General features: G+C 35.1%; 1 protein-coding gene across 1 annotated transcript in view; it reads right to left on the bottom strand.

Annotated features, from left to right (window-relative positions):
- Positions 1-3138: 3138 nt before the first annotated feature.
- Cad88C (cadherin 88C) overlaps positions 3139-22720 on the bottom strand; it is a 32000-nt gene continuing 12418 nt past the window's right edge. The window contains exons 3-28 of the mRNA XM_076118151.1: positions 22516-22667; positions 21985-22203; positions 21476-21767; positions 20976-21148; positions 20359-20556; positions 19807-20000; positions 19319-19519; positions 18574-18851; positions 18199-18356; positions 17341-17496; positions 15989-16168; positions 15563-15697; positions 14839-15023; positions 14096-14355; positions 13047-13210; positions 10488-10655; positions 10065-10222; positions 9313-9494; positions 8689-8918; positions 8115-8303; positions 7199-7479; positions 5969-6209; positions 5292-5477; positions 4289-4624; positions 3886-4084; positions 3139-3614 (exon numbers count right to left, since the gene is read on the bottom strand). Coding sequence (XP_075974266.1) covers positions 3265-3614; positions 3886-4084; positions 4289-4624; positions 5292-5477; positions 5969-6209; positions 7199-7479; positions 8115-8303; positions 8689-8918; positions 9313-9494; positions 10065-10222; positions 10488-10655; positions 13047-13210; positions 14096-14355; positions 14839-15023; positions 15563-15697; positions 15989-16168; positions 17341-17496; positions 18199-18356; positions 18574-18851; positions 19319-19519; positions 19807-20000; positions 20359-20556; positions 20976-21148; positions 21476-21767; positions 21985-22203; positions 22516-22667 — 5465 coding nt within the window. The 3' untranslated portion in view covers positions 3139-3264. The remainder of the gene's footprint in view (positions 3615-3885; positions 4085-4288; positions 4625-5291; positions 5478-5968; positions 6210-7198; positions 7480-8114; positions 8304-8688; positions 8919-9312; positions 9495-10064; positions 10223-10487; positions 10656-13046; positions 13211-14095; positions 14356-14838; positions 15024-15562; positions 15698-15988; positions 16169-17340; positions 17497-18198; positions 18357-18573; positions 18852-19318; positions 19520-19806; positions 20001-20358; positions 20557-20975; positions 21149-21475; positions 21768-21984; positions 22204-22515; positions 22668-22720) is intronic.

A 22720-nucleotide genomic window follows, 5' to 3' on the forward strand; every position in this document is an offset into this window, starting at 1 on the left:
ACCGTCCTCGAATGCCTTAATATCGACCTCCAAAACTTTGGATTTAAAGTGGGATTTCTTTTCTAATGAGTTGTTTGAAGTGTTTATCTCTTTAGGTGTATATTAATCTATAAAGATACAATATTGATAATTGAAAAAACGTTTTTAAACCTAAAAAATATGTTTAAATCACAGACATAGTCATTTTTTTGTGTAAACGGGGTGAATAGAATCGTTTGAAGGGTGAATAGAACTACAGTATGGGGTAAATGGAAACATAGCAGGGTTCAATAGAAACGCGTAAGGGGTGAATAGAAACGAGTGAGGGGTCAATAGAGATTAATAAATAGGGTTGTCAAAAACTGTAAACAAAATTAACATAAACAACGAAAAATTAATAGTTATTAATGTTCTGAAATTCAAAATTATCATTGTATCAAAGTTATAACGGCAAACTACTGCATATAGTATGAAAGTTAGTTAGGTTATCTTGTTTTATTTTTTGAGTTAATCTATACGAATCTATACTAATCTATACTTAATATTATAAAGCTGAAGAGTTTGTTTGTTTGAACGCGCTAATCTCAGGAACTACTGGTCCGATTTGAAAAATTCGTTCAGTGTTAGATAGTCCATTTATCGAGGAAGGTTATAGGCTATATATCATCACGCTACTACCAATAGGAGCAGAGTACGGGTGAAAAATGTCACAAAAACGGGGACAATTTTGACCCATTCTCTCTTATGTGACGCAAGCGAAGTTGCGCGGGTCAGCTTGTGTAATTATCAACGGTTATTTCAATTTTTAAACACACAACCTCCCTTTTCAGCATGTTGGATAAGTCGTCTTTGGCAGCCCTAACAGTTTTTCCATTCACCCCTTTGGTCGTTTCGATTTACCCCTATCGCTGGGTGAATAGAAATTGACCATTTTTTTAAGGAAATATCGTAAAATTATGCATATTTTTCGACAAATATGGTTTTACCTCTTTCTTCATGGCGCCGGACATGATATAGAATAACCCGACAATAAAAATAACAAGTTATTCGCAACAAATTTTTAGGACAAAGTTGAAAATTGTTTCTATTCACCCCGTTTTACGGTACCTATTATTAATAACGTATTGCAACAACACTACGAGTGTCCAGCAGCGCGGGTGACGTCAGAGCGCGCCGTCTGATTCCGTCAGTGGCGTACGAAGCACTGTAAGGGATTCCGCTAATAGAGATGCGCGAGAGTTGCCACAAAATGATCGATTTGCACTTATTTAGTCATGAGTTTATCACTAGATATGGTAGTTTTATTACATATTTAGGTTTGTATTGAATCTAATTTAAAACATATCAGACAAAAAATTTTTTTTTCAGAAAGGAGTGAAGTATTTCAATTTGTTTTCGAAATATTGCATAAAGTGTTTAGATTGTAGTCCTTTTCCTTGCACATCACTAGTTGACGCGTCTTCACGTCTGTGGCGTGGATTTGCGGGCTAAATTTATACATTTTGCATGATGATTTACTTTGTTTTTTTTTCAGGTACAACTGTCTAATTATTATATGTCTTTGTGTAATAATGTAATAAATATGTTTAGGTAATAATAACAGGTGAAAGAAAACACTTGAAACGTATTGTTGTATGTTTATTTTGAACTATAAAAAAGTGATATTTTTGACGTGCTATCACGTCGATGGCGTCGTGAGCGATTTTCAATTTTACGTCTCTTAACGTCCGTGGCGGTGAAAAGGTTAATAATGGCACGGTATAAATATTTGTTGCGATGTATTGTTACTGCCCTTGGTGTTATTTTATTATGCTTTATGCACCAAGAACTCTCTCATGATGAAATTTTTTACACTATTAGGTACATACTCTATTAGATAAAACAAGTGGAGCAATGTCTGTCGAATTATAGTGAGCTGTTTCGAGCAGCTCACTTATTCCCTACAGAATCAGATTGAAGCCAAAATGAAGACGGATTACTTAGTTCTAGACTAGCGCATTATCGATCGTTACCTAGCTGAAACCATAATGAAAATTATCTGGATCTAACGATCCCATTGATGAGCATTTAAACCATCGTTCGTATATGCCGTAGTTTATGCGCTAGTTTAGAATACGATTTATTATAAGTTCGAATTTCTCTGTAATCTAATAGAAATTTGACGGAAATATAAATCTTTCAGACTACAGACGGCTGGTCCTAGCAACGTAGCTACAGATAGATTGGCGTTCATATCGTGATGCTCTTGTCGCCTCGACAGGTTTTCCTATCTGTACAAAATGAAGGATGCTTGTCTGCTAATCACGAGGTCCTGGGTTCGATTCTCGGGGCGGGCAAAGTGCTATTACCTACTCCTTTTTAATTTAGATCAAAATATTTTCTAGTGTAGCCCAGTTTGTTTACGTGAACAGTGTGGGGCAATAAGCTCGCCCCCTATTACTTATTATTTTGGGGTTTATTTGGCAAGAGAAATATGGAGCTAGTTATCCCTAAATGCTAGGCACGAGATCAATAAATTTACTGATCCTTTGTAGTAAACAGCACTGAAACAAAACGTTTATAGTGTTATCATTTATTATAAAACATACGGATTTGTTTAAATTTTTATGTGACCACTTGTACATATTCTAGTCATCCCTCTCCTTTTTTAACAGTACCTACCTGCAGAAGAGGCTTACACTCAGTTTGTGACCTTACCCTTCCATTTTAAAGGATTGATCAGTGTGAGAAGCAGCGTTTCTTTTTGTCTGGTACCTATGCCAGCCTTCAAAGGGTTGACGAAAAACTAATTTACGTTGCAGGGTGTGTTCGCCATGTGCTTAGGGTCTATACAGACTAAAGTGTCTACCTAACGAACTATTCGGCGTTCATTTAGTAGGTATGCACAGGTTCTTTCAGTGTAAACTACACTACACTCCATTCAGGCGCAAGTTATTCAACACTTGGATCGTGTAATCTGTAAATAATAATCTTAGTTGCTAAGCCGATTTCAGGTAGGTATCCGAATTAGGTACCCACTTACTTAACGATTTCAGGACGTTACAAGGGACTTACTTAGGTGTAATTTTCAGTTAGAAGCAATGTGAATTGTCGATCCATGATTTTTCAAAGTTTTATTAGGTATTCGGGTCAAATTTCCTGCATAAGGTATTGACTATATACACTTAAAATAAGAATTTATTATAAGATAATGTTTATTACAAAATGTTATCAGAAAATAATAGAGGTACATAATTTACAAAGGCACATAATCAATAATGTATCATTACACTTAACGTACTAGAATTACAATTCAGTCGTTTCCATATTTTTTGCGTTTTTCATTTGTTCTAATTGTTGATAGAAGTCATATTTGGCTTGATTTGTTTGGGCTTCAGTTTCGGCCGACTCGATAGACGGGAAGGCCCCTGTAGTTATAAAGTAAGGTTTCTCGTTTGACAAGTCTTGGTCTACAGCGTTTTCGTCGAGAGAGTCACGTTCCGAGCGGCTGAGTTGGTCCTCGGATTTGTACCAGTCGTTTTCATAAGCGTGGAGCCATATTGGGTTGGATCCCTTTGTACTGTGTTTATTTGTATTAGGAACTCGGCCGCCAGAGCTGCGGATAGTCATATCTGACTCGCCGGGTGTCGGTGACGCTGTGCAAACGAAAAATAAAATATTTTAGTTGCGCAAAATGGATTATAATGTTAACAGATTGCTAAAGATGGAAATCGCGTAACGTATCTCGCAATTCCGCACATCTGTTATCCTAGATCCATATTTAACTTTATTTTACTTTCAAATTGGATAAAACGCGAAATCCAAGTTATCCCTGAAATTAAAATTTCAGATCTGAAGTGTGGTGGCCGAAATTTCGTAAAACAGACCTACTTTCCTATATTTCAATATTGTGACGTTTATTCTTACAATAAGCTGTTGCGGTGGCTGCCTTTAATCTTCGCACGTAGTCAGCTCTTTGTGATAGACACATCATGACCGTCAGGACTAGTAGGACTGAGAGGAACAGCGTGGTCCACACGAGCCAGAACACTGTTTGGTTTGACGATAGAGTCTCGGCTGTGAGTGGCTGATACTCCGCTGGTTGAGTATCCAACACGTTGAATTCCTGAAAAAGCAAAGTTATGAATAAGCACTAGTCTAAAAATAATAAATATAATCTTGTGCAATACCAAATGCACCAAAGAGATGGGATCTTATTTTCTGATACAAGGTGTTGTTTATTAAACGTAAAAATACCTAATGATGTGTCTATAACTGTTTAAGGTACTTTATACGGTCACTAAAATAGAATTATATGAATAGTAGGTACCTTAAAAAGATCATCCAGCTGCTCAATATTCTTATCAACCAACTTCAATACTTGTTCTACTTCTAACACTGAATGGTCCTGTCCATTCACTAGATGTAGATACAAATCAGTCTTAGTATTATCTACTGATCCGTCTTTGTTCTCATGTACCCTCAAATCATCAACATTGACCACAGAGTCTGTCACAAGAGCCAGTTGTTCACGGAACGTGTTGATTTTATCACGAATCTCGGACGGATGGGAACGTAGAACGAAACGTACGCGTTGGTCTTCTCTAAGTAAGTATATGAAGACGTGCGCTTCGTCTAATAGACCACCTGTGTCATTGGCTAAAACCTGTGGAAATAAAGAAAAATAAATAATACTTCAAACGCTTTAGTAGTCCAAGCGTTACCGAGTGGCGAGGTTAGTGGTCGTGCGTGGCGCCGTGGTTTAGATAGTTACAGCCACTACTACGTTTGCGGGGTCGTTGGTTCGATCCCGACACGAAACAATTACTTGTACATGTGAAATGCGGTGGAATTTTGTGTTCGTTGTATTTTCGTTGGTAAAGGGCAACATTGAAATCATATTGCGTCAACAGTGTTTAAAAAAAATGAAAAAAATTTTTCCTGTTACTAAACCTAAAAAATAACGCAACATCAGATATTGACCAATATACCTATTATCATTTGAACATTGAACTTTGCGATCGTTAGATGACGTCATCACAAAATTTATTCGTCTAACGGTGAGTAAAGAACATATTCTCTCAGGCGTGTGATATTTCTTAAATATTCGTCTACAATATGAATACAATGTTACGATGTTTTATTACAGATTTGTTCAGACACACCTACGAATTGTTAAAGAAAATTAGCCATTTAAATGCCGCAGGATTATTTTCTCAGTTCCCTCGTTTTTACTTTGCTACTAGATACTTTTATACAAAGTCAATTAATTTTGTTTCGCGTAGTTATCGAACAAACGATAAATATTTAAATTCAAGATTCAATAAAATTACCTTAAAATCAAAATATCCTTTCATTCCTTTTTGTGGATCGAAGTTCAAAGACACAGCTCCAGTTTCGACGTTCACTAAGAACGGTGAAACAGCCAAGTTTTCTAAACCTTCTGTCAATGTCTCCTTCACGTCTCCGATGAGGTAATAACTTATTTTAGCGTTCTCATCTTCATCCAGATCTATTGCCTATAAACACAAAGAACATTGCAACGGAAGATATACATAGTTCTGACTACAAAAATACGATTATATTCAACTTAAGTTTGCTTCAACTGCGCAATAATAACAAAGCTCTCTTCAGTCAAGCGAAATAGCTTAAGTTATAAGTAGGCTTATATTACGTGTACAGTAAGTGGCCCTCATTTTATTCAATGGTTTAGATGGGGTTTCCAAGACTTTATTGTAGTGTTGTCTTGCGATGCGCAGTGAATTGAATGTCAAGTAACTTTTGTCTTATACGAATTCATATTGGATTCCCATTGAATCTGCTGCTGACAAGATTTCTCATTGAAGTTATATCTTCCCTACTTACTTCCTATACATGTATTTTTTAACCCATCAATGTCCCACTGCTGGGCAAGGGTCACCTCCCAAACGAGGGAAGGGTTAGGCCTTAAGTCCACCACGCTGGCCAAGTGCGGAGTAACTACTACTGTCTATATTAATCAAAATTTTACCTTAACATGCATAAATTCAATCCCAAAATCAGCTTCAGTAGTAATCCCACCGGTGAATATCTTGCTAATGAATTTAGGCGCGTTATCATTGACGTCGTTGACTGCAACGTGCACTTTCAACGTGCTCACGTAGTCCGAGTCTTCTTGATACTTTGGCACTGTGATACAGTCCTCTGATGCTAGGATTATTAGCGTGTACTTCGATTTGTCTTCCCGGTCTAGCGGTTTTAGAGTTGTCAGTCTAAAAGAAACACCAAATATCAGTAAAAATATATTGATGAAATTTCTAAAATAAAGCAACTACTTGAAATATACTTTGAAATGTTGTTATGATATATTTTCAAATGAATTGTTTTGACCAGATAGCTTGTGTCCAGTCCCCATGAAAATTTAAATTAGTGCATTATACCTACTACATTATACTACTATTATACTACTATATAATCTTGGGTAACTTTCCCACAACGATGAAATATTTAAATTATATGCAGTTTAAATTCTGTTTTCATGAAATGATTCTGACAAACAAAATTAGTATTCCAAGAACAAGAAATGTCATGCATTAAACTAAACAAAATCTTGAATTCAAGAGCCCTGCTTTAAAGACGAAATCAAAGGGACTTGAATTATTTAACTTTACATTTTACAATAGAATTTCGAGACCCTCTCCGGCCTTGGACGATCCCCTCGAACAGCCGGACATTATTATGTAACTGGTTCTAAAATAAGTATTGTGAGACAGATCGGTTTTCTATTATTAACTCATGTTTAAGGTAACATAATAAGTACTCAGACGGTTCTTTGACCCACAATTTTGAATTTAAAATACAAGTAATTCATCTCAGTGAAGTCGCGGCGTAATATAAACCAGAACTTTTTTTTTTTTTTTTTTTTCTTTATTAAGGGCTTTGTCGCTTTGCGATAATGTCGCCCTATAAACCAGATCTGTTTGAACATTTTAATACAAGTTCATTTCTTTTATCTCTTGTATTGTGTATCAGCCCTAATTGATCTACAATATGGGAACGAGACAGTTGTAAAACAAGTTTTACTTTTACTGCGTATTATTACAAGCTTTGCATTTTTTTCAACAAAAAGTGTGTAATTATCTGTAATTACGTGAAATAGTTCCTTATACATTTTACTGGTAAAGTGGCGTTTGAGTTTCAAATATAGTTCAGAATTTTTTATTGAGTAGTCAGGTGATTTCAAAATAATAAAATACAATACCTATGTGTACTCCTTTGCAGCTCAAACATTTTATCAGGGTCGCCATCAACAATATAATAGCAAACTGGCAACACAGGCTCATCACCTCTGTCAATTTCATCTCGTTCTATAACACTGGGTAAATACACCCCATTGTTATGAGCATTCTCAGTGAAGTTTATATAAATATGTTTGTTTGGAAACCTTGGACGGTAATTGTCCACATTCTGAACATAAATCGTCAAGTCCAAGTCTGAACTTAAAGGCGTAGGTAAGCCGAGGTCGTAGGCTTCGATACGCAGCTGAAAATAAATATTAATAGGTTATAATGTTGGTAGTGGAAATGTCAATTAAATAAAGTAGCCGGAAAGGTGAAGGCTCTCAGTTACGATTATTGATTTATATAAAAATAGCCGTGACACGGATCGTAGTGCGCATGTGTTACGCATGTGGCGGTCTTTATGAAAATTATTAAATGATTTTGTACCTCATTAGGTACTTAGTAGAGACCTATATCGATTACTGATATAGTTTCTATGAGGCTGTTATACGTGTATTTTTAGGTTAGCTAAAACCTCTGTTTCAGTTTAGCTACTGTAGATAAGAACATGTTTCTATTTTAAAATTATACAACAAAAAGTTTGATGTAAAACAGCGCTACACTCTGATCTGTTTAACTGTTTGTATTCAGTTTCGTGGTGTCATTTCCTTTTTCCATTTCAAATGAGCAGCAGAATTATTCACGTCCTAATTATGAATAACAGAATTTTCATGTTAAATGAAGCCCCGGTTTCACCACTTATATCAATCTGGAAGTTTTAATCAATCAGACGGAATTTCGGCAGTATTTTTCACACATTTACTGACACCTAATTCAGAAGGAAATTATCTGACAGTTAAATATAAAACGGATCTTTAGTTAAGTGAGTGCTACAACCTGATAGGTAGTCTGCTTGTCCCGGTCGAGCGGCAGCGTGGTCCGCAGCGCGCCGCTGGTGGCGTGCACGCTGAAGGCGCGCCACGCGCCCGCCGCGTCCTGGCGCACGCGGTAGCGCACGGCGCCGTTCGGACCTATGTCCGCGTCGATCGCGCGCACTTCTACCACCGTCGTGCCTATCGTTGCGTTCTGAACAAACATACATTAAAATAGAAGATAAATCTCATTTACATAGCCTGAAGCTGAGTTTCCACGAACGACAATCGACCGCAGACGGAAGTAGCACACGACACAATTGGTCTTCGCGTCGCGACATTAACAACATGATGTGATGGTCGCAAAAGTTGTTAGAATCCGTCTCTAAGAAACCAATGAAGTAAAATCATGTCACTTAATTTTGTAGTTTCAACGCATACCGTTGTTGTCGCTTGTATATCTCTCGCGGATATACAATATATTATATCGTCTTAATAAACATATTTTGAATAACATTTGTCAAGCTGAGCTCCAACTATTGACACTTTTAACTATTAAAGTAAGTAAAAATAAGTTTATAAAAGAATAGTTTACTTACTTCAGGTACTTTAATAGTAACATTCTGAGGGGGGTGTACGAAAACGGGTGCGTGGTCGTTATAGTCCGTCACACATAGTCTCAGTTCCCCTCTCACTATGTTAGGCGGTATGCCCAAGTCTCGCGCTTCGACTACCAGTGTGTAGTTCCCAAAACGATCCTTTAGTGATTGTTTCGCGAATAAACGACCTGTGTTCGCATCGCCGCCTACTTGCTCGAACCGGAATAGATCTGTGGGAGACATGTTATGTTAAAAATGCTGACTGGAGGTTTTAAATGGCATATTATAGTTTTTATCTTGCCTTTCTAGGTTTGGCTTGAAATTTAAATCTAAGTCAGAACTGTGAAAAAGTCTTGTAAGGTTCAGTTAGACAAATTAGAATACTTCGTATATTAGAAGTTATGGAGAAATAGCTGAGACTCCCACAGTCAAAACATGTTCATGGATCATCCTCTAGGCTTTGTAATCAGGAAATATGCACGATATTTCATTATTTGATAGCAAAACTTTATTTTTAATTTAGTTTTAGGGGAAATTATTACACCACTTTTTAAGCTATGCATATCTTTTAACAAAAACATTATTAATGTGTATCAAAACAGTTAGCTTAAGAATTCATCTCACCATGTCCTTTCCCGCCTACTAAATGGAACTGCACTCTTCCATTAGGTGCACTATTATCGTCCGCATCGCTGGCGGACACCGACGCGATAGGCTCGCGGTAGTTGTGGAACTCCGTGATAGTTGTACAGTCAGAAGGTATGTGGAGAATCGGCGGATTGTCGTTCACGTCTTCTATGTGGACACTGGAACAAATACGAGCGTTAGAAATTTGTTTAAATGCTTTTTGATTTGTAATTTATTACTTTAATACTGTAGAGTGATAAAATTTTCATTGCTTAAACGATAAAAGAAAAATTATTGTAGAGGATTATTTTATGAAACTACAAAATTAATTTTATGTCTTTCTTGACCGTGTAATTGCAAGGTTTCGTTATTTTCCTCCGGAAAACTGCTACATAAGAAAAACCCAGACTAAAATGTAGAATTCTAAACTCAGGAAAGACCAGAAATAATTATGTAGGTTATTCCTAACAGCATTAACAATATACATCTTAACAGTAAATAAATAAAGGGCAACGATTGAAGTAGATTTACTACGTTTTAGATATGATACACTAGCTTCTGGGTGCGACTTTGTTCGCGTGAAAAGATTTTACAACGTAAAAATAATCTTATGCGTTAATTCAGGTTGTATACTACCAGATTACCCAATCCCGCGAAAATCCTGTTAGTAGTTTTTGGGTAAAAGAGTAGCAAACATATATATGTATGTACATCCTCAGAAATGTATAATATTCAAATAATGAACTTACACAATTTGTTTGAAAGCGTTTCGACTTTCCCCACTGAGGTATCCGAACTGATAGTTGTCCCATGCTTCTATGACTAAGTTGTATGTCGCTTGAGTTTCACGGTCCAACCAATCAGACACTGTTAATGCTCCTGTGTCCGCATTAATTAAGAATTTACCCTGAAAAGATTTGATATTAGGTAAACGACAATTATAAAACATCATATTATTTTATTTCGTGAACAAAGTGCATAAAGGTTTAAATAGAAGCGTTAACCAAAGAAATAACTGAATTTGTAAAGGCCTGGGCTTGTCTTATGGACTTAAATTACAGGTAGATACCTACAATGAAAATTGATCAGTTGATCTTAAATCAACCTAATGTTTAAAATGTAAACAGTACATTTTTACTATGTTTCATGCTCATTTATTATTGAATAGTTACCTGAGTAGACATTCGGTCAAGTAAATAAGTGATCTTCCCATATTCCCCCGAGTCTGCATCTCTTGCCACAATGTTAGCGATCGTCGTTCCAGGTTCTACGTCTTCCAACACTCGGTATTCGAAGGCTGATGACTCAAATATTGGGTTGTTGTCGTTCTCATCTAAAACCTGAAGCAAAGACAGTTTTATGAGAATTGAACTAGCTTTATTTATGTCCGATTTCTGAGGCACATTTAGAGGTAGTTTATCAAAATTGACATTTTACATGAGCTTACACGCTATTGAATAGATAAACTACCGCTAATTGTACCTCAGAATCTGGGGATTAGTGCTTTAATGTTAAGCCTAAGGATCTAGGTGTCCTGGTTGTCTAAAAAATCATACAGTATTTTATTGTTTGGTTGGCAGAAGCCAATTTCTCTATCGTTGCCACTTTGAGAATAAAAAAGAGCAATATAAAAAAGTACCAATATTCTAGAGGTAGATCGTACATCGACAACGTCTTTTATAGAGATTAACGCAGTAATTTATTGTTGTTGGTTAGTATCATAACGTACGACAAATAAACGCCAGGATATTACAGACTTTATAAATACACATAGTAATATGTTAAAATGGAACAACAAAATAAGTATAAATTACTCATGGGTTAAATAAATGCAATAATATCAGTTAGTCATATTTATTGTTTTCCTGTCTGGCATAACTGTGGTCTGTGGTTACCTAGGTATACATACAACAAAGCAAAAAATTAAAGGAAGAGAATTTTAGCAAATCATACTAAAAAATGTTTATAATTGTTAGTCCTACCACCAGCCTGCTATCCTAGCAGACACGCGTGGATTCAGTTTTGAGTAATTTAGATAAATTAAAAATAGATTCTTGACAATAAAATTAACCTTCTTTCGACTCTTGTTCTACAACTCTGTCAATCCTAAATTTAAGGAATTTTTAGGTACAGAGGTTTAGCAGTAAAAGTGACTAAAAGACAGACAGACATTTACGATATTAGTAAATAATGGAAGCAGACTTTTATATACATATAATTACTACAATAATTAGCTTATACCTACGTTGTGTTGTGTAATTAATGTAAAGTCATTACGTACAGAGTATGACACATAGGAGTTTAATTATAAGTATTCGCAATCAACAAGGCACAATGTCAATGTAAAGTAAATAACTACATATGTGATGTACATTATATAATAAGTGCAAATATTATACTGCAACTGTTTATTGTTATTGAAACGTTACGTAAATAATTACTAGTTGTCTAACAGATATTCTACTATCTAGTAAACGATTTTATCTGTTGAATCTATTTATTAAGACGTGTATAATTGCTATACACATTGCACGCTTGAAGTAGGGCAAGACCTGATGTAGTACAATTTTATTTATGAAATGATGGCTTATAAAAAAGTCGACAAGCACCGGGCGCCCATAAGTCCATAGGTATGTTAGGTTAATTAATGTCTACAAGTTTATGCATGAGTTGCAAGTAAAAGTCATTTCCTTTTTTCCGTAATTTTCTTCTGTTTTCCACGAAATAAATAACAATAATAAGTATTCTCTCAGTCTTTTCCCCATAGAAGTGGACAGAGTCCCAAAAACGCCACTTTTTACTATCTCTACCAAATAGCTTAGCTTAATTCACATCCATACATCTTGTCTGTCATACGAGACCGCCGGTTACGAGTACTACATAGAACTAGTACTTATGCAATAAATAAACCGTATAATTATTTGCTACTCCCAGTATTCAAGCAAACTGTATCATTATCTAGCACACTACAAATAATACAACAATATCCTCGTAGTGACTAAACAATCTAGATTGTCTAAAGAAAATTGCACATCATTGTTTTTATTAAGTGCCAGTTACAGCCAACAATGTAAACATACTTAAAATTATCATTAGAACTACTGATAATAACATATACTCCCTACCTACTTAACATAAGTGGGTACAATAAAAATGCAATTAGAATTTATATGTCGTAGGTATGTTTTATTAATTTTTATTGTTGGTGATTATTTAAACAATCGTAAATTTATTTTTAATAGTTTTGTAACTACAGTAGGTATGCTATTAATAATAATATAGACTTTGTTGACAATTAGTATCACTGGTATGTTCTAGATTTTTTTTAATGAGCTAAAAGTACCTAGTTGTTTCATTGTAGAGCTAAATTTATCAATATTCATTAATTATCTTGATTAATCACTAGCTAACTAGTGTATTAACAGGAGTGAGAATCTAATAAGACCAGACAGCATTTTTTATTACAATTTTGTTGAATGTAATATAGTAAATCAAACTAAAGTTTTTTGAGTTTGGGTAATATATTATTGTAACATTTGTATGGAGTACTTGGAAGAATATTATTATGTATGTTACCATAACCTTACTATCATTATTTTATTATAAGCCTGTATCGTCCCACTGCTGGGCATAGGCCTCCTCCATAGCTCTCCATTGCAAATCATTACAGATATATTTTTAACGCATTTTTTTTACTGAAAATATATTATTGTGAACTTAATTTCACTCACCTGTATAATCAAATCGACGGCTGAATATCTAGGCGGTACTCCGCTATCAACGGCTCTGACAGTGAGGTTAATCCACGGGAACACTTCATGGTCTATCTTACTGGCCACCACCACTTCTCCAGTTTTACTCTCCATGTGCACCAGGCTTAGGAGTTCTTCACGACCTGTGAGATGGTTAGAAATGAGAGGCTTGTTTATTGGCTGTTGCTAGTCGTATTTGGATATATAGGAGCCAGGTAACAGGTTAGAGATTGAAAAATTATATCTACCATCTCTATTTCTCTAAATCCAATATTTTTTCGGAGATAATTCAGGTTATTATTACTTTTTATTGTCATGATTTTTTCTACAATATTGTATGTAGCGTATTACTGCTGTAGTTTAAATTTAATTTAGGGCGAGCATGTTAGGAGTATTTTTAAATACCTCACAGAAGTTATAGGAGAAATGCCTTTGATGTGTTTGGTGCATTTTATAAGATAAATTATTGGTTAAAGTAACATTTTAGGCACCTACCAACTTAAGTTATGTTATAGTATGTATTAAAAAACCCCTGTGTACAGCTTCACACAGTGGATATTATGTAAAACAGTGCTTATTCTCTTAAACATTAGTATTATAATTGTGAGTGCACATCTTGCACAGTGGTTTGAACACAATAAAAATATGCAATTTATTTTTCTGTGAAATTAATGCAAGTTATTAAACAAAGACATTGATATTTATTACCTTTCTGGTTTTTCCTGCTGTTACCTGCAGTTTACAATGATCATTGTGTATTGATTTATTTACTTATTTGAGACCCGTATATAATAAGAAATTATGAGAAAAGATATATGTTTCGAATTCTATTACACATAGTAAAATAGTCAGATATTTGTTAAATGCTTACACTTGAAGCAATCATTAACAAATGTAAACGTTTTTTTGATTGTACAGTCATAAAGCTACAAAATTCTACATTTTATTTTTTTTAAATAATTAAAAATGTTTGTACATTAATACTAGTGGCGTCCTCTGCTGACCGGCAAAACACAAAAAATACTTGCCTTCAACAAAATACGTCATAGTCCTATTCTTATCCGCATCATCGGCTATCACGGTCGCAATATTTACTCCATTCTTTGAATTCTCAGTGATAGAGGTTTTATAGAAAGGTTTCCTAAACACCGGGTTGTTGTCGTTTTCATCATCGACTAGTATTGTGAGGGTGGCCGAGGCGGTCTGACGCGGCCCGCCTTCTATAGCCGCCATGTCCTCCACTGTGATCACCAGTTTCAATGTTTCGATTTTTTCTCTGTCTAGTAGTCTGGAAGGAATAATAACATTTTGTTAGCCTCGTTATGTGTCCTGAAGGTTTTTGTACTTTAAAATATATCTACCCCGTGCCATTGCCTTGCCAAGTAAAACAAGTGGAAAATAAAAACAAAATAAAGTATACTAAAAAAAACGTGAAACCGATTATATCTGTATTGTTATATGTAATTACGTGAAGATCTGATAAATAATTCAGATAATTATGTATGCTTCTCCAATGTGCTCTGACCACTATTATGTATTTATCAAAAGTTTGCACTTTATAATCACAATGATTTTACCTGTAATGTATAGGTTAGTCATGTTTTCTTGCAAAATGTAAGCATAATCTTTTTTTGTCGTTTGTTCAGTCATAATTTCTTGCCTGATGTAAAAGTAATTTTTAATGGGTACGTCCTAATTTCATGGATATTCATTATATTTTACCTGAAAATATTGATTAAACTACTTGTTCTAATAGAAATAGAATAGTTACCTGACAACTCTCAAAGTGCCATCCACAGCATTCAAGTCCCATAACGATAGAAAGTCATATTCAGTAACAGATATAGGTATTCCATCTTCGTCTCTTGCGACACTGCCTGTTTTGTCTATAGAGTACCTCAGTACTGGCTGATCGTCCGGATCGTAGGCACGTGCACGATATATTTGTGTTCCCACCTGAAAGAATACAAAGAACAATAATTAAATCATTTGTCAGTGCAAATTAATACGCAAAGAAATTACCAAAATGATACAAAGTCAAATATAAATATAAAAAAATAAAGATCTAAACTGAACTAATTACTAACTAAACTGAACCATGAACAAAGTTAATATTAGGTCATTATTTTCTGTTTAAAAGCTATTAGGAAAGTAGAATATATAATTATTGTCATAGCATTATTACGGTCAGGTAATGGATGAGGCCGCATCCTTCTTCCGCGTTCCGCTACAATAGACAATGGATTCCATCGAGCAACGGTCCCATTTTAATATTTCCATATCTTATTAACAATTCAATTTATTCAAAATTAACAGGAGTACTATGCTTAACTTACGTCTCATAATTTAATTACATAGTACTTACATATAAAGCTAGGGAGCCTGTACTAGGATATAATCCTGTGTCACAGGCTGATGAATAAAAGACAATGTACTAGATCCCTCTCGACTACACTACATCATATTAAGATAGTCTTTTAGTTATTATTACTGACCTGAGTATTCTCCTTAACTGTGATAGTGCCAGGTTCCACAAGCACGGGAGGTTTGTTGTTGACATCTACAATAGTGATATTCACTAGAACTGCAGCACTTAGTTGTTGGTCACCAATACCACCGTCTAACGCTACCTGCAAAGAAAGAATACAACGTTTCCGATTATATCATTATTTTATTTAAAATACACCCCTATTAGACTTTTGAGAGCATAAATACATTATAAATCAAGTATCTATCTTGCGAAAGAATGTAACAACGTATTATAATTTTAGTGAATTTTGAAAAATGCAACGTCACTTCAATGTAATGTAACGTCACACACGATTTTGTGTGCTTATGTTGAAAGACTTAGTGTACAGTCTTTAGCCAAAACAGCAAATCTTTGAAGTATGAAAAAAGTTATTGTTCTCCAGTATACTTACCACAGTAAGCGTATATCTATTACTCTTGGGCGTGGTCTTGTCGGGATCGAGATGAGAGCCATTGGCGACGGATACCACACCCGTGCGCGATTCTATCACGAACTTGTCGCTAGCGCCACGCTGTATGCGGTACACCACACGGTTGTTTGGTGATGAGCCATCTGCGTCTCGGGCCTTCACCTGATATGAACATTAAAATAGTTGCTATAAGTGTAAATTGCCGTTTAAGCAGCCGAACTCCTTAAGAGTAAGTTCGACTAGACAAAAATCCTCATAGGTTCAGGAATAGTTTTATTTTTTATAAGTAAATGAACATTTAAGAACACAGTTAAAGTTGAAATGGGTAGACATTGAAATGGAACTATCAACTACCATAGACATTGTTCTAGCCGTCCACAAATGCAATATTTTATTAGTTTTATTGATCTAATTTAATTTGCTAAGATCATAATTTCAGGACCTTTTAGATCTATAAATAGTAACATGAGACGCATAATCGGCTTAGAAACGGATATAACGGTGACGTAGTAATGACGAACAAAAACTAAAAATAGTAAAGTGAAACTGTGCAACAGTGAATGATGACGTCAATCACAATGTCATTGACCTTGTGAACCAGTTCCATCGATTATTCTTACTGTAAACGTTGAAAATAGTCGATCAGTGAATTACTCATGCTTCCAATATTCAAAGGGTAAAAATGTCTGTTATTTTTAGTGAGTAATTGTATGCATCATTGTTGAATATAAGGGTTCTTTGTTATGCAGTTTTGTTTATTGTATGTTTATGATAGTAAATGAGTGTTGATAATTATAATATAGGGGCAATTATGTTTTTATTCAATTATTAGGGACTAATAAATATTTTAAAAGTGAATCAGCCAGGTCGTATCACACTCAAATTAATTCTGAAAAAAACAACCATTATCTCACTATCTGCAAAAGATATTCTCAGATTTGATGTATGTCAATAGATTGATTGCCTCTATGGGGCGGTCGGTAGTGTATTATTCGACTGCTGGTCAGGAGGATCTAGGTTCGATTCCCGGGAAGGCAGTGTTTCTAAATAGATGCCTAGTGTTTGTTAACGGCCTAGATAAATGACTCGTCCCCTACTAGATGGGACTAACATTGCCAATGGCAAAACGTGGGTGCATTTCATACAAGGAATAGGAGATTCCTTCGGGTATATTAAGGCGTAATATTAAGTATGTCAACATATTGTAACACAGCCTTTATTGGCATTATTCTCAATTCAAATGGACTCTTTAATACCGCCGATATCTACACTTTTTTTTAAACACGTTAAGGGCTCAATGACTCTGTCTAATAGCATTTAAATACATTATTTACCTCAAGCACACTAGTCCCGCCGGGCATGTCTTCAGGTATGGATCGTTTGTACATCATCTGTTGGAACAGCGGCGCGTGGTCGTTCACATCTTGTACGTATATCGTGACGGGCACTGTTGATGTTAGGGATGGCTCGCCGAAATCACGTGCTCGGACCTGTAGAGTAAAAATATTGTTGGTTCAAGAACAATAGGAAAAATAAACACATGTTGCTTGGTAAAGCCAAAAAATTGTAGTGCTATTTGAGAAATCAAGTATTTTAATGAAACCTGTCCCTAATAATATATTTTTTATTATACTAGCTTTTCCCTGCGACTCGGTCCGCGTGAATTTTTAGCTTATTACCCTCATAATTCTGTGCCCGTAGGATTTACGGGATAAAAACTTAGTTCTTTCTAGAATGTGAAATTATCTTTGAATAAAATTTATCCAAATCGGTTCGGTGGTTTAGGCATGACGAAGAGACAGGGTATTATAGTATTTGTAGGGATTATCAGTAATTTTGTTATATAAGATAGGTATATTATTATGTATAAATGAATAGGTATTTAATTCGTGACGCAAATAATATATTGTACTTCATATGTATTACGAACGGATACGATAAGATAAGATCCTTTGATATTAATGAAGAGGCAATCAAGATTTAGGTGCATATGTAAGAGGTACATTTGAGAAGGTCGTTATATATTTACAAAATCAGCAACTTGCGTTTTAAACATAGAGTTCGTCAAAAACCAAGTAAAAGTAGGGCCACGTGATTATAGATATGTGATAGTGATTCTTTTCCTAGGCTAGGGTACTAGGCTTCATGTTAGCAAAGACAAACTTGGTTAAACATAATGATATTATACGCACAGTAAGATGTATGGGTCGTATATTGCTGTTGTCTCCCGGTATTTGTTCGAAGTCCAATCCACCGACAGGCGTGATGATGCCCAGGTTGGGATCTATAGAGAAGTTGTTCTTATAGTCACCGCCGACTATAGAGTATTCTATGTGGCTGTTTTTTGTACCTGTAAATAAACATGAAATAAATGAAACAAGACAACAGAGCATATTATTTTTATACATATACATAACTATGTTTGAATAATAACAAACACAGGTTTTAGTTTGAGAGAAGCCCCCCCTTCTTTTATCTAAGGTTATGTATTAAACTACTTATTACATAAATAAAATACATATACAAAAAGACATAAATAAAAAGTAAGTAGACTTTCATTTGCTTACCATTTAAATCCAAGTCTCTAGCTTCAAGCACAAGCGGATTCTCAAACTCCTTTTCATTCTCCAGCAACCTTGCTTCATACTTATTAGCAAGGAACATAGGAGCATTATCATTGACATCCTCTATGTTGATAACAAGCTGGGCTGTATTCCTGTTTCCTTTGCCTAAGTCGTCGCGAGCCTCAACTGTCAAATAATGGCGGGATATAAGCTCACGGTCGAAACTGTCACCACCTGCTTGTTTTACTGTTATCACTCCTGATATTGGGTTGAGGTTTAAACTGTAACATTCAGGAAATAGAAATGGATTAATTGAATAAATAATCAGTCAAGGTCAGGTAAGTCTTATTATTCTAATAAGATTTTCCAGAACAAATGGCAACAAGTTATCATATATATGGGACTCTATAATGATGATATGGAAATAAATTACATTTCAACCTAGTAGGTCCTGCCTTATATTCATTTGCATACATACACCATAACAGCAGCAGCTTATATCTTTACATTAATATATTTAGTGTCTTCTACAATCTTTTATATTATGTATTTACCTATTTATAGCATAGACAAAGTTCCCAACCTGCACTTGGCCAGCGTGGTGGACTCAGGGCCTAATACCGTCCTCATTCGGGAGGAGACCCTTGCCCAGCAGTGGGACAGTAATAGGTTAAAACGATCATGTTCCAGTGGTCACAAAATATATGAAACATCCACCTCAAAAGTATATACTCAAAGAAATACTCACAGATTAGCTATGCCCCCTCCAAGACTGGTATACCTGATGCCCCTAGTGCCATAGTTATCAGAGTCCTGGTCCAAGGCCTGCACCCACGCGACAGTGGTGCCAACACCACAGTTCTCTGGTATTGACACTGTGTATAAAGACTCTGTGAACTCCGGGAAGTTGTCGTTCTCGTCCTTTATGTGAACCACTATTGGGACTATACTGAAATTTAACACATGAAATTCATAGAATTAGGAAGTCAAGATGCTGAGAAACAGTGGGTATAACAATTTTAGTAGCAAGGGCATACAAAATCATTTAAGGTCGAATTCATAATTGAAGCCTTGATTGCAATATTGTTCGCACTTTTAACAGGAATCTGCACCAAATACAGTCTTTAAAGAATATAATGATATAAGTAAACAAACAAAATAAGAAAACAAATAAAGCACGAAATATTATAATTTTGGAACTTTCGGAGATTACTTTCTACATTAAATTTTACATACCTCATTTTAGGATCTTTGGTAACAATTTCTTTGGCGACTAGACTGAAATTCATGACGGTAGCTTTCTCATAGTCCAGGAACGATGCGTCATTGACTCTGATCAGGAATGAAGCTTCGTTTATACCTTTGAAGGGAGTCACATCAAACACTCCATTGTCTCCCATTAGGTACAATTCAAAGGTACCATTCTTGCCCTGGAATGAGAAAATTACAATTGTGAACATATTCAATGCCCATACTGTGTAATGAACACATACTTCGTACTACATATTCTCCTGAGACTTCACTCTAAGCTCATCTTGTATTTTTCTATAATTTATGGTAAAAATCATAATTTATAACAGTAGAAGCACTTGGAAACAAAGTTTCAGACCAATTATGTTTGTTGTCAATTGTGATTTAAATCTAGGAAGTTTGTACCATTTTAAATCATGCATGTTACACTTTTTACATTTTGGCAACTCTCAAAAGGGCCTTCAATTCAAGGTACTATCCATAAGTAAGAACTAGTTAGTAGCCAACTAAACAAAAATAAGTCAAAACATGTTTTACCTGATCATAATCAAAGACCTCAGGTACAGCATCCTGCAGGAATGTGATAGGGGTGTTTTGTTGTGCATTCTCTAACACTTCACCCACATATCTGTCATTCCTGAATCTAGGCGTTTCATCGTTCACATCAGTCACTATGACTGTCACCTCTGTGGTGGCACTAGGCATGGGTGACACAAAGCGGGACTCTTCTGTAGCCTGTAACAGAGAAGATTGAAAATGAAATGATATAAACTACAAGCAATGACTTTCTATTTTAAATATGTTTCTTAACATTGTTTGCTTCTTTCATTTGATGTCATATTATGTCGTCATGTGTATTCTAGATCTTTAAATAGGAATCAATATTGTTTTCTATATGGCTCTTGCTTTATACTTAATTTCATACAAATCAAGTAAGTCTTTATACTTACTGTTTCATATCCTATTTAACTTTAAAATTCTTTAGTTGAGAGCAAAAATAAACTTGCAAGTTACATGTTAAAAGAGATATCCAACAATCTACTCCAATAGTTTTGTAAAAGCAACTATAATGTCATATATTGAGATATCAAACAGTCTGCTCTAATACTTTTGTAAAAATAACTAGATTGTCAAGTATTTTTGTGTTATCTTACCAATATCTCCAATATGTAAGCTCCATTGCTGTTATTGGGGTCTTCTCTGTCAAGCTTGTTGACAGTGTACACAATGCCAGAGCTGCTGTCAATGTCAAAGTGCTCTTCACCACCTGATATGATGCTGTATGAGATGCGGTTGTTGACCCCACGGTCACCATCAATTGCTCGCACTGTAATAAATAGAGCATATTTTTTTTTATTAAATGTTAATTTTGCAGTTAATTGTTCACAATAACAATATTATTTGTGTAACAGAGAAAAACGATTTAAAAAAATCTGTAGGGATTTAGGTAAACAACAATCTATCTACTCAGCCTTTTTCTACCCACTGTTAAGTAATTATAGCAATGAATTTATAACAAAGATCATTAATAATTTAAAAGTTAATGATATTTGTTGTTCTGTTGGTTGCATAGAGCGAAACCTTAAACGAGAAGTGCGATTCTTGTAAATTTATATGTAGTAGTACATAGTATTGAATGGTTACAGGTACAAACCTTGCAAAACAGAGGTTCCAACTGGCGCATCTTCACTTATCCTCGTCACAGGACTAGCAACAACAAACTCAGGAGGTTGATCTTCAACGTCCTGCACTTTAACAAGTATTGCAGCCGTCCCCGTATTCACTCTGCCTTGATTAGCACGATCCACAGCCAAAACTCGAAGTTGATACAACGATTTCCTCTCGTAATCTAAGCGATTCGTCAAACGGACAACCCCTTTCCCGTTCACAGTTTGCACAGCGAAGTTTTCAACGTCTCCATCTAATTCTTGTAAGTGATATAAAACCTGGAATTCGAATTTTTCATTAATTGAACACAATCTGCAAACAATAATTTTCAAAATGTCAACCATTGACAGTTGACGTTGTTGACAGCACATCAAGCGTTTATCAGTTCTACGTTTACGAAAACGATTTAAAATCATATTTCAATATGTCATTGTCTTAAACGAAAAAATAGTGTATAGAAATAATTAAATATAAATGTAAACAAGTGTTAATTACCTGTCCATAAGCTCCTTCATCAAGGTCAGTAGCTTCTACAGTTGCCAAAATGCTCGGAGAAGCATCTTCTTTCACCGTGATTACAGATGGATACGGTTTAAAAATGGGTTCGTTGTCGTTTACATCTTCGACTAACAATAAAAAACTCTGCGTTATAAAATTCCCTTCCCCTAAATGACCATCAGTTAATGTTAATACAAACGAGTATTCATCGCGAATCTGAAAACAATACACACTCACTTGAATGAGGCAATAAGAAAAGAAATCAGTTTTCAATCTAGATTATTACATATCGAACTCTTTGTTAAATATGTTTTATTTAATACTGGTTATATTTGCTCAAAAAATAATTGTAATGCCTTATAATAATAAGAAAAAATACTTTTTTTCTTCCCAAATGGCTATCGAATACATTTTTTGAGGAGTATCAGCCATGAGTATCAGTAAATCTTATATGAAAACCTACATACTTTTGGCCTTTATTGATCATGTTGGATTCAAACTAACTAATATTTTTTCTAGCATATTTACCTCTCTATCTAATTCCTTAACTAAATAAATATTAGCTTCGTTGGATGAAATGGCTTCTAATCTTAAAATATCACTACCAAGTTGGTCTCTAATGCCAAATTGTAACGTATCTCCATCGGGGTCAACGCCCCTCAGCCGGTATATTAAGCTACCTGAAATTAAAATAACGGTTACAATTTTAATTTAAGCACTCGCACATTCATAG

The sequence above is a fragment of the Anticarsia gemmatalis genome, chromosome 9, assembly GCF_050436995.1.
Source record: "Anticarsia gemmatalis isolate Benzon Research Colony breed Stoneville strain chromosome 9, ilAntGemm2 primary, whole genome shotgun sequence".
NCBI classification, from domain to species: Eukaryota; Metazoa; Arthropoda; class Insecta; order Lepidoptera; family Erebidae; genus Anticarsia; species Anticarsia gemmatalis.